Here is a 15,029-nt window from a genome sequence, read left to right as displayed (position 1 = left end):
GTGTGTGTCCTAAGAAACTCAAGACTCTCAAGGGCACAACTACTGTGTGTTTGTATCTGTTGGATTTGTCTAGTGATATTCAACATACTGATCTTGTTATTGGAATTGTCAATTTTGCTAATATAGTGCAGACATCAATTATAATAAGACCGAATAATTCGAAAAACATGATTTGTATAGCCAGCCTGGGAAACATAATTGTTCATTCCCAATGATTTTAGAAGCAGCAAAAATTTAATACATTGTCAATGGTTTTTTTAATGTTTACTGCTTTTAGGTGGTGAGATAAATCAATGGTAACAAGTGAAAATTTGTGCCAGACCAGGACTCGAACCACCTGCTACCATTGATTCATTTCAGTGCCCAAATGTGGCTAACATCATTAAAATTGTTGGCAATGTATTTGCATGGCCACTGGATCAAGTAAGGTGTCTGTTGAAACTTCCTGGCAGATTAAAACTGTGTGCCAGATTGAGACTCGAACTCGGGACCTTCGCCTTTCACGGGCAAGTGCTCTACCAACTGAGCTACCCAAGCACGACTCACACCCCGTCCTCACAGCTTTACTTTCGCCAGTACCTTGTCCCCTACATTCCAAACTTTACAGAAGCTCTCCTGCAAACCTTGCAGAACTAGCACTCCTGAAAGAAAGGATATTGTGAAGACGTCACTGGTGTAAAACTTTTAATTGGCCCTCTAATATGGTTGGCTAGTCAGACATCGATAGTATGTGATAAATAGAAGCACCTATCCCCATGCTAAACCAGTCGTGCCCTGAGGAAGGCCATTGCAATTCGGCCAAAACGTCTCGGTTTTAGTTTATTATTATTGTTGTTAGTTTTTAGCAATGACGTGGCGTAATACCCAGAAGAATTTTAATCACTATGACACCAGCCGCGGAAGCCTACGTTCTCATATCAGTGACCTGTACGGGTAGGAAATCTACCAACACATATGAAAACTGGAGCTGCTGTGGAAGAAGAAGGTGAAACTACTGAATGATTTGGCGTTCCTTAAAAGGGCCAAGATCTTCATGTCATTCCGAAATTCATCAGGGTACGACCACAAATCGATATGAGAAGAGCAAGAACCATTTACTATCGGGCCAGCCATTGCATTATTAAGGGAGAGAATACAACACCTCTGGAGCTTCATAGACTACAACAACAGGTAACTGTACAGCATGTATTTATGGCTGTCAACTACGTTATCAACGAAGGACTGGGATAACATCAACCGAATAACCCACACAGGCCTGCATGGAGGAGGACCTGGTTAGCAGTCGACAGAAAAAGAAATTTGAGGAGCTAACAGGAAACAAGTCTGGATACAGCTCGTACTGTGGTTAACATATCGACACAGACCATCAGTGAGGCAGCGACGTCAGTTCTGTCCAAAGGATTAAACTTCACAGTTACGCCCACAAAGATTCCCACAGAAGAGATCATTCAATCTGTGGAGGCGTCACTCCACCAAGTACCACATGTCGAAGCAGAAAAGATAAGGCAGGAAACTGTAAGATTTTACAAACAGAAAAACCACCCAGAGCTAATATCACATGTGAAGAAAGACTGGCCATGAAGGAGCTCAGGAGTAACAAGGATATTGTAGTCCTACATGCGGACAAAGGAAACACTACGGTCCTGATGGACACTTCTGAATATGAGAAGAAGATGGACGAACTGCTAAGCGATCCCATTTACAGAGTACTAAGGAGTGACCCGACGGCGAGGATAGGCAGAAATACAAAGGCCCTCGTAAAGACTCGAGAATTGATCCTGACACAGCCAAGAGACTAATCACCAAGGTGCCTGTTCCTCCTGGAATCTACGGAGTACCTAAGCTCCATGAGGAGGGTTATCCGCTGAGGCCCATAGTGAACAGAATAGATTCACCTACGTATTACGTTGCGAAACATCTGGCACCTAAGTTACACTGTCTTGTGGGACAAACAGACTCCTACATGAAAGACTCTTCACACATCATACACCGAGCGAGGTGGCGCAGTGGTTAGACACTGGACTCGCATTCGGGAGGACGACTGTTCAATCCCGCGTCCGGCCATCCTGATTTAGGTTTTCCGTGATTTCCCTAAATCATTCCAGGCAAATGCCGGGATGGTTCCTCTGAAAGGGCACGGCCGACTTCCTTCCCTAATCCGATGAGACCGATGACCACGCTGTCTGGTCTCCTTCCCCAACCAACCCCCAACACTTCATACAACTGATTAGGGAATAGCGAATAATGTCCTCAGACGTTACAGTCAGTTTTGACATCAAGTCTCTCTTCACTAATGTACCTATTGAAGAGACTATGCGCATTTTACAGGATCGTATCCCACCAGATATCTGCAATCTGGTGCACTTATGCCTGTCATCTGTGTATTTCACCTGACGGGGAAAATATTATGAACAGTTAGATGGAGTGTCAATGGGTACCCCGCTCTCCCCTGTAGCTGTGGACATCTTCATGGAAGCCTTTGAGCAAACGGCCCTAGCTTCTGCTCCATTACGTTCCAGTTGTTGGCTACAATATGTGGACGACACATTCGTTATCTGGCCCCACGGTGAAGCGGAATTTGGAAACTTCTTCCAGCACTTAAATAGCCTGCACAAAAATATAAAGTTCACACATGAGCTGAAAACAATGATACCTTGCCATTTCTGGATGTGGAAGTAAACAGAGCTGCCGTAGGTAAACTGGGACACAAAGTGTACTGAAAACCAATGCACACAAATTGGTACCTGCACGCGGAGAGCTACCACCACCCAGCTCAAAAGTATTCTGTCCTGCATATGTTAACTGCCCGAGCCTACCGGATAAGTGATGAAAATAACATCAAAGAAGAATTAAAGGAGTTACAACACATGTGTCATCCACATATTGTGGGCAACGGCTATGATGACATCATCATAAGAAAGGTCGCTAAAACCAAAGGGAGCAGAACACGTGAAGAAGGCAAAGAAGAGAAGCTTCCACTGGTACACTTACCATATGTAAAAGGCGTCAGTGAACGGCTAGGCAATGTCCTCTGCCAATGAGGTTTCAAACTGATTTTTCGAAGCAGTCACAGGAGTCATGAAATGATAGGTTCCACCTAGGATGTAGTCAACAATCTTAACACCGCAGGTGTTTATGAACTACGGTGTGAGTACGGAGCTGCCTACATAGGAGAAACAGGGAGACCTGTCAGCTTATAAGTAGCAGAACACGAACGCTATGTACGATTACAACAGCATAACAAATCGGCGATAGCGGAACACCACCGTGACTGTGGACAACCTATCAGGTTCCAGGGAGCCTGAGTACTGGTGAAAGAATCGTGGATGCGAGAATGCAAAATACGGGAGGCGATCGAAATTATTAAGCAGCCTGACAACATCAACAGAGAAGATGGCCACAAACTCCCGGCATCCTGGCTGCCGGTCATCCCAGCCCAACGGGCTGCGATCGGTCGTGGGGCAGAAGCTACACGGGACATGGATGTATCTGCACAAACAGCTGTAGAGCAACTGTCAGTCCACTTCCGCGCACACCAGGAGGAAAACTTGCCGACCAGAAGCCGAATGCTGATTGGCGGACATCCACAAATAGCCTCTTTCCTTCCATCTTCCCTTACGTCATGTCTAGCCAATCATATTAGAGGGTGTGACGTATAATTTTATATATATAAATTTTCAGTGCCTACAGTGTCACGTCTTTCAGTGTCACACACATTTTTATTTTTAAAGAGGATCACTTAAGACTATTTCCATGGGTTCGCCCCTCAAATTTCTCCCTCGTATCACAAAATTGTCATCTGATGTAGTAAAAACTGACAAAATAAATTCCTTTTAAAGCACAGTTTCGTATATAATTTATATTCAAAACCTTACACCTGTGTCACAGAACAAATCCTACATCAAGAATACTTTACACAAGTTTAAGGGAAGAAATGCTTCCGATATTTATTACAGTATTTAAAGAACATCAAAATATGAACTGGCTGAAATGAACAAACAGTACATGAGACTATGTTAATCAATTCAACTGGAAAAAGCTAAGGAGCATATTATTAGCAAAATGAGAAATATGCAAAAGTGAAATGCCAAAATGAGAACTTCTCAATTGGGAGTAAATGAAAACAATCAGAATGGCTGAAAGAGAGCACAATAACATGAGCCATAAATGAATAAGAGCTAAGCACATAAGAGAGTAGGCAAAAATGAGATGCCAACAAAATGAGAGCTGGCTGAACTCCGTCAGCACTTATATACTGTTGCGCTCGTGGTGGCACCTCGCAGCTCGTACGCAACACGCGCGCCTGCGATCGCGATGCACTCTTAGCGCTCGTGGCGGCGTCTAGTAGCCCATACGCAAGTTGTGCGATTGCTGTCGCAGGTCGACCCTTAATCTGTGATTTTACAAGGGCCAATTAAAAGTTTTACAACAGTGACGCAGACATCGATAGTCTGTAATAAAAAGCAGCACCTATCCCCATGCAAAACCGGTTGTGCCCTGATGAAGGCCGTTGCAATTCAGCTGAAATGTTGGTTTTAGTTTATTATTGTTGTTAGTTTCTAGCAATGACGCGGTATAATACACAGAAGAATTTTATCACTATGAACACAGTATGTCCCAGCCAATCCTCTAATCTCTTTAACATCAATTGCATCATCTGCTGCAATTGTCCACATACAAATAGTAATCTGTTGGCCTCCTTATCATGGATGTTATGCTGTTGATGATGACACTTCAGCATGAGGCCTCGCACATTTATGCAAAATGGTCTAATAATACTAACCCAATTTGGTGCCCAAAAAATGCTGAAACGAGGGTACTATAAAGATACAAAACATCAACAGAAGCTCCATTGTTGGAGTTGTCCAAGGTTATTGTGCCTGCTGTTGGTATAGTAACCTTTCTTAAGTTCGGCTAAGACTCCTGATGTGTGTTGCATGCGTAGAAAAGGGAGATGAGATGAATGTACCTGTTTGATATAATTTTAAGAATAAGGTAATTGCTTAGCCATGTAGGCACCACCTATCTACATCATTCTCCTACTTTTTGTATCTGGCATCACAGATGTTCAAGTTCATTATGCCATTTCTGTAGCCTCTGAATTTTTACCAAGTTTCCTTCATTTGTGTGCCACTCCAATCATCTCTACAGCATCTGCTGTTGTCCTGATCCATTCTTCTTACTACGCTTGCTAGCCTTGCAGTTTTCCTATGTTTGGACACAAACTGACTACACTGTTATATGTGGAGGTGCGAAGAAACTACCTCTTTTGGCTATAAGTAATCACTGATTCTTTTGTACTTCATTAAACTGTTGGAAACTTTTTCAGGGACATTTCTTGGCCAATGAAATTGAAGAAAAAATAAATGTCCTGAAACAGCGAGAAAGGTTATTGCATGAAACCTGGAGGGAGCGACACAATCTTTACAAACTTAATCTTGATACGCAGGTAAGTACTTCAGACTATAAATTTAAACTTTCAAAATCTCGTCATGTCATAAATATTTGTGAAAGTATCCCAGTTGCTTCATAAAAACTATTAATTCTAATAATGCAAGTATTTAATCAGTTACTTTTTCACCATTCAATTAGCAATTCAAAAGAGAAGCTGATCAACTGGAATCATGGATAGTATCGCGTGAACCAATTTTGCTTGATGGGAAGCTTGGTGATACTATTGCTCAAGTAGAAGATCTAATTCGAAAACACGATGATTTTGAGAAGACAATTGAAGCTCAAGAAGACAAATTCAATGCACTGCATCGCAGAACACTGGTGAGTGATCTGGTCAAGCTCCAAGTTGAGAAAACTGCATTTATGTCACATCAGACATTAGTTTCAATTTTGACGTGGCTGATGCATGAAAGTTTTCCTTTTTTAGTCTTAGCTCAGGGCAGGGACTGGTAACTGCTGTAATTATCACCAGTGGATTGTTGTGAGACATGTGGCAAAAAAGTAAGTTTTGTCACTTTCAAAACTTGCTATCTTCTCATCTCACTTTTGTGAAGGAAACAGCAATATCTAGAGCTGTATTTCAGTTATCCCAAGGGTTATATCCACCACCATCATTTTCAAGTTTGTTTTTGCCACAACATTGACATCCTGTAAATTTTATGTGCTTGATCTTGTCACTTGTTAGTACAAAGTTAGTACAAGTCTGTAAGTCTTGCCACTTGACCAACTCAAGCCCCTACACTCAAAATAAAAAAAAATCTGCTGAGTCATAAAGTACCATCAGTTTCCATCTGCTGAGTCATAAAGTACCATCAGTTTCCATCTGTGTTACTTACAACATGATTGGTAGACCTGAAACACATCTCTGTGTGTCTCCATAATTATGTGCCAAACGTGCTTCAGTTACTCACCCTGGATATTTCATAATGAAGTACTGTCACAGTTCTTTGTTACCGAGTGGGTACAATGTTGATACACATTTGCACAGTGTATCAGTTGATTTGTTGATGACTTGAGTGCAGAAGACAAATTGTAGAAAAAGTTTGTTATCTAATAAGCATTTTTGCAAGAAATCATGTTAAAGTTTCCTATTACATACGGTAAATTGATTGATTAATTAAAGTGATTGTCCCATAGACCAGTTAAGTACGTAATTGTACAGTCATAGGATAGTGGGCTGTTTCACTGAGTGAGCAATGGCTGTAAGTTTATCAGATCAGTTGTTTCAAATTATCAACAGTGCATCTTGAAAACTAAATCACAACTCACAAAAAAAGACTAAACTACATATCTTTCAGCCATTCTCCCATTGAAAGTGACACTATAAATAGTGGTGTGTGGCTTACTGGCACTCGGACATGTATTTCGTGCTTGTCTTGAGCTATTTTCTTAACTATTAGGCTGTCTCAGCATGCATGGTAGGGTGTCCTATTAAACATTACTAAATGCCTTCTCTGAAAACTATCTAGAACAGAGATAAAAAAAATCAGTAGTGTTGTTTCTCCGTGAGGAACTTGAAACTTTCAGCACAGGGCAGGTGCATGTAGAGGAACTGTGGCTTAAGTTGAAAACAAAGTTAACAATGCACTGGTTTGATATGTACCCCGTAGGGCAGTTCATAATGGGAGGGAACCTCCATTGTATACAGTCACTGTGAAAAAACTTCTAAGGAAACAGAGATTACTGCACAACAGGTGTAAAACAAAGTGTAGGGCTATAGATAGAGAGATGCTGAATGAAACGTGTTTGGCTGTCAAGAGAGGAGTGCATGATGCCTTCAGTGACTACCATAACAGAATATTGTCAAATGATATTTCACAAAAGCCAAAGAAATTTTGGTCATATGTAAAGGCAGTTAGTAGCACCAACTTTAGTGTCAGGTCCCTAGCAAATGAGATAGGAACTGAAGTTGATGGTAGCAAAGCAAAATCTTGAAATGCTTAAATCCATCTTCAAGTGTTCCTTTGCAAAGGAAACCCCAGGAGAAATGACCCAGTTTAACCCTCATACCACTGAAAAGGTGAATGAGGTAAGTATTTGTGTCAATGGTACTAAGTAACAGCTGAAGTCATTGAAATTGAACAAAGCTCCAGGGGCCGATGGAATCCCTGTCAATTCTATACTGAATTTGCCACTGAGTTAGTGCCACTTCTAACCATAGTCGATCATAGATCACTTGAGCAAAAAAGTTCTTGGAAAAAAGCATAGGTCACATCAGTCTACAAGAAGGGTAGTAGAAGTGATCCACAAAATTACTGTCCACCATCCTTGATATCGATTTGTTATAGAATCTAAGAACATATACTGAGCTCAAATACAGTGAAGTATCTTGAACAGAATGACCTTTTCAATGCCAACTAGCATGGATTCTGAAAACATTGATCATGTGAAACTGAACTCGCACTTTTCTCATATGACGTACTGAAGGCTTTGGGTCAAGGCAGTCAGGTAGATGCACTATTTCTTGATTTCCAAAAAGCATTTGACTCAGTACCACACCTACGCCTATTGTCAAAAGTTTAGTTATGTGGGCTATCAAGCGAAACTTGTGATTGGGTTGAGGACCTTCTGGTAGGGAGGACACAGTATGTTGTCTTTTAAGGGGAGTCATCGTCAGATGTAAAACTAACTTCAGGTATGCCCTAGTGAAGTGTGTTGTATATTAATGACCTTGCGGACAATATTAATAGTAATAATAGTAACATCAGGCCTTTGCAAATAATGCAGTTATCTATAATGAAGTACTATCTGAAACCAGCTGCATAAATATTCAGTGAGATCTTGATAAGATTTCAAAGTGGTGCAAAGATTGGGAATCTGCAGAAATGTAAAACTGTGCATTCCAGAAAACCAAGAAATGTAGTTTCCTGTGACTATAATGTCAATGAGTGGCTGTTGGAATTGGCCAACTCATACAAATACCTGGGTGTAACACTTTGTAGGGATATGAAATGGAATGATCACATGGACTCACTGTGATTAAAGCAGGTGGTAGACTGGTTTATTGGTAGACTACTGGGGAGGTGCAATCAGTCTGCAAAGGGGATTGCTTACTAACCACTTGTGCAACTGATTCTAGAATATTGTCAAGTGTATCGGACCCATATCAAATAGAACTAACAAGATGTTGAACGTATACAGAGAAGGGCATCACAAATGGTTACAGGTGTGTTTGCTCCATGGGAGTGTGTCATAGAGATACTGAAGAAACTGAACTGGCAGACTCTTGAAGATAGATGTAAACTATCATGAGAAAGTATATTAACAAAGCTTGAAGAACTGGCTTTAAATGATCATTCTAGGGATATACTACAATTTCCTACATATTGCTCACATAGGTATCATGAGGATGAGATTAGAATAATTACTGCACACACAGAGGCATTCAGTCAATCATTGTTCACATGCTACATATGTGAATGAAATGGGAAGAAACCCTAATAACTGGAACAGTGGGACATACCATCTGCCATGGACCTCATTGTGGTTTGCAGAATGTAGGTGTAGATCTCTTTAATTCTAACTCAGACCTTCCTTATCACAGATATTTCACCATTACATACTCATTTCTTCTCTTCCATTCCAGGGGTACTATTTCCACATTCCCTATGGGAGAATCTCTCCCAGTGGCGAGCACACAAATTTCACAGACAGTCTATTGAAAGAAAACTGCCTGAAAAAACATGAATCCAGGTTCAAATCATTGTTCATTAACCATTATTTACCTGTTATGGATGATCATGTAGTGCACACTCCCAAAGGAGAGACAAATTTCGGTCCAACACAAGATCTGTGTTTTATATCTTCTGGTAGTGAAACTGTATATTCTGATGCATATGCAAATAAAGATATCTATGTTATCAGCTCCTAACAGTATTACTGTGTTCCATATCACCCCATATTTCCCCATAGAGCAAATAACTTTTTATATTTACCCCTCCTGCCAGCACGTATGAGATCAGTTAACCCCATGGAGGAGGTCAATTTTCTTAGCTGCTTTCATGTAGCCATCACAGCCAGAACATACATGTGCACTCTGTCCACCCAACAGGTGTTGTCTCATATACTAAGAAGCTCAGCTATATACATGCAGCTTGCAGAGTCTGTTTGATGTTAAATATTGTTTCACAAAATTATAGAGACTCATATTTTTGGTTGTTAACAAAAAAGAGTTATCCAAAAGAGTGTTATATTGTGTTCCAATTGTTGAAATGTAAATGTCTCTAACTTGTGTGATATGCCCTATGGTTCATAGTACACTGAAACATTCAGCATTAGCGACAATGTAACAAGTAAAAAATTTATTTATTTATTTATTTGCCAGTATATTTCTTTATCATTTCATGCTGCTGATATTTCTGTCCATGTGATTCAACTAATAATTTCCTTTACAGCTGGAAGAAGAATTCCAAAAGCAACAAGAGAAAGAACAAGCTGCTCGCATGGCTGAGAGGGAACGCATTGAAAGAGAACGGCTGGAGGCTCGTAAGAGGAGAGAGGTTCAACGTATCACTGATGTAAGTTCCACAAGCTAGAAAAGAATGTGCTGCCTTACTTTGGCGCTTGTGAATCTTTGCCCGTGAGACATCTGACACAGTTTCAGGTGACATACATTGTAAGGGATCAACATACTCCTTTGATGGAAGACACTATGCTTCTGATTACCTGTTAACAAATGCGCTGTCATGTAATGAAAGATACCAACACATGTTATTGCAAAATCATTAAGTAAACAGCCACAGCCGGTTATTAATCTGTGTCCAATCATGTAGTCTAACTTCTCAATTAGATTTTGTTGTTTTCTAAAGTCATAGGGTAATGATAAATCTTTCTTACAGTAAAACATCTCTAAAAGACACACACAGACATTAACTATTAAGTGGACTATTTTGCAAGGTCTAACATTTTAATATGTTTCTATGGCAATTAGGTTCTTTTAAAATGAAATGTGAATCTGAAACAGTTTTTCTTGCCCTGGAACAGTGATCAGTACCTGTCTCAACACTTTCTGCAAGTTAATATGCTGTAATAGCCCCCTTTCCACATTGTATCACCTGTCTGTGAGAATGGTTTGCAAAAAGGCAAAAGTAATGTTCTAGATATTCACACTGACTGATAAAGTTAAGGCAGCAATATATGGTGTAATCTAGTTTCTATAGAAGCCACTATAGAAACTAGATTACACCATATATTGCTGCCTTAACTTTATCAGTCAGTGTGAATATCTAGAACATTACTTTTGCCTTTTTGCAAACCATTCTCACAGACAGGTGATACAATGTGGAAAGAAGCCACGTCCGCCCCGGTAGCTGAGTGGTCAGCGTGACAGACTGTCAATCCTAAGGGCCCGGGTTCGATTCCCGGTTGGGTCGGAGATTTTCTCCGCTCAGGGACTGGGTGTTGTATTGTCCTAATCATCATCATTTCATCCCCCTCGACGCGCAGGTCGCCGAAGTGGCGTCAAATCGAAAGACCTGCACCAGGCGAACGGTCTACCCGATGGGAGGCACTAGCCACACGACATTTCCATTTATTTTATAGAAGCCACAACTGTATCAACTTCGGCTTTGTTTCAAGTTTCTTTAGTGGACTTCCTCCTTCCATCGCATATTGCTATCCTTCTGGATCCCATTTCTTTTGTTCAACTGAATGGAAAAGTTAGTGGGTCTCATTGTGAGTTACTTGTTTAGTGTGAAGTTCTGTCAGGTATTTGGCTTTCTACCTGAGACTTAATCTTCCGAGAAAAGTGTTTAATACAGTTTATATTAAATGTTTTATTTTGACTCTGATTGTAGTATTAGATAGTACAGGTTTCTTGTAAAGCCATTTTTTTGCTGCAATCCTGTATGCTTTATAAAGCGCAATTTCCAGGAAAGTCATGTTCATATATTTTAATATTTTTAGGAAAGGCGAAAGGAAGATGAGAGGAGACGTACTCAGGAGTTAAGACCTTTGAGGGATGAAATGAGTGGAATATCCAACCAGATGGATCACACATCAAGGTAAATTCTTTTAAAGACCTATAGAAATAATACAGTTTTCAGTTTATAGATAGCTCTCTTTCTGTATAATATGGGGGCTTGCTGGAAAGTAATCTCTCTGAACTTTTTATGTGAAGACTCTTACAGCTTTTTAAATGTAACAAATGTTATTAACATTGTAAATCTTCATTCTTCGTGTCTACATATTAGCAGCCTTCTGCCCCTAAAGGACTCCAAATTGTAGCATGTAACATGGTGGTGTGTAACATAACTATGTCAATGTGTGAAAGGCAGCATGCTGTAACAGTGTTTCAAATTTCAATAGTGTGTCCACACATGGGGGCACCCTCTCTGCCAGTATGACAATGCCAGACCACACAAGAGCACCGTGACATCTGCAACAATTGGACGCCTTGGGTTCACTGTTGTCGATCATCCTCCAAACAGTCCCGACTAGGTCCTATCTGATTTTCATCTGTTTCCAAAACTTGATAGTGATGAAGCAATGCAAACTGAGGTGAGGTTGTCTCTTTATCAACATAGTCGAACATTCTACAGTGATGGCATCAAGAAACTGGTCTCTGGTTGGGAGAAATGTGTGTGTGTGTCACCAGGATGACTACGTTGAGAAATAAGTATGTACACATGAAGAATGAAGATGTAGAATGTTAGTAACATTTGTTCTATTTAAAAAGCTTCAAGAGTTTTCACACAAAAAATAGAGGCATTACTTTTCAGCACGTCCTCGTAAATATCTGGATGTAATTGAACTACCTTTTCAATTCTCTTACTTCACCCTGGTTGCAGTCGTTTCTCAAACTTCCTGATAATGCCATCAAAATTGTAAAATACACTATTATAGCACCTAACAATTAATATTTACTTGACACACAGTGAGTGTATTTGTTATGCGCTGGAATGGTTTTATTGTGTTTGCTATTTTACATTCCATTTGTGCTTTGGCTTCCATTCCTCCATAATAGGTCGCTTCTCCATAACAGTCATAATATGCTAACAACAGATCCAGAATCCAGAACTTCCTACACTCACTGATAATTTTCCACCTGTGTGGTATTTGCTTATGCACACCCTAATATTTTAAAATTGCAATATGAAGGGTATATGTATGATGAAGTGAAATTAGTTCCACAAATTAGCTGCATGACTGTAGACTATAGACTACACATGATATGTGACTTTGAGAATTCGGTATGGTGTGAAACCCAGACATGTTGCAGTCAAAACCTTTAAATGTCTTCACATCCTGCCAAGGGAAGAAAGAGGGACTGGATACATTAACAAAGAATCTATTTCCAAGCAGTTTGTAGGCAGCTCTGCAAAGCATCAACAGTTGTTGCTGGAGGCCCATGGCAAACAAGTTGCTGCCCAACTATATCCATGCACGCCTGATGGGAGGCATATTAGGTGAAAATGCATTCCAGGAAAGAGACAGTACTTTGAAGTCAATTTGCTCAAATTCTTCCTACTTGTGACTAGTCACTGTCCTGCTGAAATGTGGCATGGCTAGTTGCCTGGAAAGCTATTGTTGTTTAGTGTGTCCTCTATCAGTACAAATCATGACTGCTTGTTGTATCCAGTGGCACCCTGTACTGTCACACCTGTCCTTTTTCTATTATATTATTTAACTACACAGACTGCCAGAATACTGTAACCTGAGCAAAATGCAACACTCATCTGATATTCATGTGGAAGAGATTGTAGTGGGACTCATCCAAAACAATAAATTTTGCCATTGTCTGGCAGTGTCAGTGTTTATATACCCACTGTAGACTGAGATGTTGGTTGTTTCTCAGCAGTGGAAACCTGCAAGAGAATATGGGTGCTGCCAGACCAGTCCACAGCTGGCAGTGTCAAACTGTTAACACAGACAAGTCCACGCCTCTGAAAAAAAAAGAGAGATTTTTGTTAACATCAGATATGAAGTTTTTTCTGAGGGTTTTTGTCTGGAGTGTAGCCTTGTATGGAAGTGAAACGTGGACTATAAGCATTCCAGCCATGAAGAGAATAGAAACTTTAGAAATGTTGTGCTGTGGAAGAATGTAATTATGCAAAGATGAGGAGACATTGACAGGATAGACTAGCATGGGGAGCTGCATAAATCAGTCTTCAGACCGAAGATAATGACAATGACAACAACAGTATTTACTTTCTATATCTGCTTTACAAAACTCATTAGTAAAGTCATTGTCAATGAAATTGGTGAATATTTATTGATAACTACAGTGTGCAGGCTGCCACTTTTCCTTACTGTCACATATTATCAATAGTATTACTCCAAAAGAAATTTAAGCCACAGTTTTCTATGTTCCACAAAACACTTTTATTATACACTATTTTCATTGAATAATAATAATGCTGTTACCTAAAACTGCTTGTTCTCTTAAATATTTAGCTGCACTATAAAAACTAAGCAAAATTATACTGTTATTTACTTTTATGCTGTGTCAGTAGCATTTCTAAAGTTCCATTTCTCATAATTTTGCTTGTATTGGGTTTTTGATTTGTTACTTCTTGCTTTAATTGTACATATAAATCACAAGCACCACACCATCAAAATTAAAGGAACAAATGGAAATTAATGTGTTCATAAGAGAAAAAAAAATAGTTTCTTAATTAAATTTCTGCCACAGTTGAGCGTAGTTTATATTGGTGATGAGTTTCCAACATAGCCTTTCATTTTCAAACCAGACCTGTCTTAAAAATGCTTATCAAAACAAAATTCCCCTGAGAAACTGGGGTGACATCCATGCAACACATAATCATACAACAGATATGGAGTGATCTTATCATGTGCATGATATATGCAACAGATGAAACTGTTGCTGGACCTTCCCCAACAAAATGTTGGAACTACATAAAAAAATAGTGTTCCAGATCATTTGCTGGAGTTGTGTGAATATAAAGATACAGTGAAGCCTCCAGAGATGATTGTGTCAACATTCTCAGTTAGTATCTACAACATTTGTGGAAGAGGATATATGGCAAGGGGACAAAGAAGATGGGGAGTGGGAAACAGGTTTTGGAGCAGAGTGGTGGGGCCTCAGGACTGAGTGGTAGCCAGGAGGTGCACAGGATAGGAATGTGTGAGGGAGACGCAGCAGGTGTATGGGATAGGAATATGGGAGGGGGAAGTAGCAGATCCACAGGATACGAATACGACATGAGAACCTCCACCCTGCCACAGGACCCTGATTTCACACATCCAGCAACCATACCGTCTTCCCCACAGTCTCCCTCCCCCTCCTCTGTCCTGTCATCCCCTCCCAGTCAACTCCTCTGCGTTATTATGCACTTCATGAGCTCACTGGTGTCTGTGTCACATTCCTCTCCTGTGTAGGGGCTGCTTCTTCCTCTTGCATTCCTAACACGTGAATCTGCTGCCTTCCTCCTACTTATCAGCCACTCTTCCCCAGCCCTCCCACTCTGTTCCTCATTTCTCCTGTCATTCACTCCAGCTGACAAAATACCTCACACTAAAGAGGATACTTCTGAAAGGTAGAAAAGTCTTGTCTTTTTTTATGTGCCTGTTGATGACTCAGTGCCACTAATATTTGGTAAGATTTTACCTTCACT

General features: G+C 40.2%; 1 protein-coding gene across 1 annotated transcript in view; it reads left to right on the top strand.

Moving 5' to 3' along the window:
* LOC124722947 (spectrin beta chain, non-erythrocytic 2) overlaps positions 1 to 15,029 on the top strand; it is a 315,201-nt gene that overhangs the window by 250,153 nt on the left and 50,019 nt on the right. The window contains exons 56-59 of the mRNA XM_047248111.1: positions 5,330 to 5,449; positions 5,593 to 5,775; positions 9,849 to 9,971; positions 11,359 to 11,456. Coding sequence (XP_047104067.1) covers positions 5,330 to 5,449; positions 5,593 to 5,775; positions 9,849 to 9,971; positions 11,359 to 11,456 — 524 coding nt within the window. The remainder of the gene's footprint in view (positions 1 to 5,329; positions 5,450 to 5,592; positions 5,776 to 9,848; positions 9,972 to 11,358; positions 11,457 to 15,029) is intronic.

Source organism: Schistocerca piceifrons, chromosome X, assembly GCF_021461385.2.
Source record: "Schistocerca piceifrons isolate TAMUIC-IGC-003096 chromosome X, iqSchPice1.1, whole genome shotgun sequence".
In the NCBI taxonomy this organism is placed as follows: domain Eukaryota; kingdom Metazoa; phylum Arthropoda; class Insecta; order Orthoptera; family Acrididae; genus Schistocerca; species Schistocerca piceifrons.
Note: the sequence above shows the minus strand (reverse complement) of the source record. Positions and strands in the feature narration are given on the sequence as shown.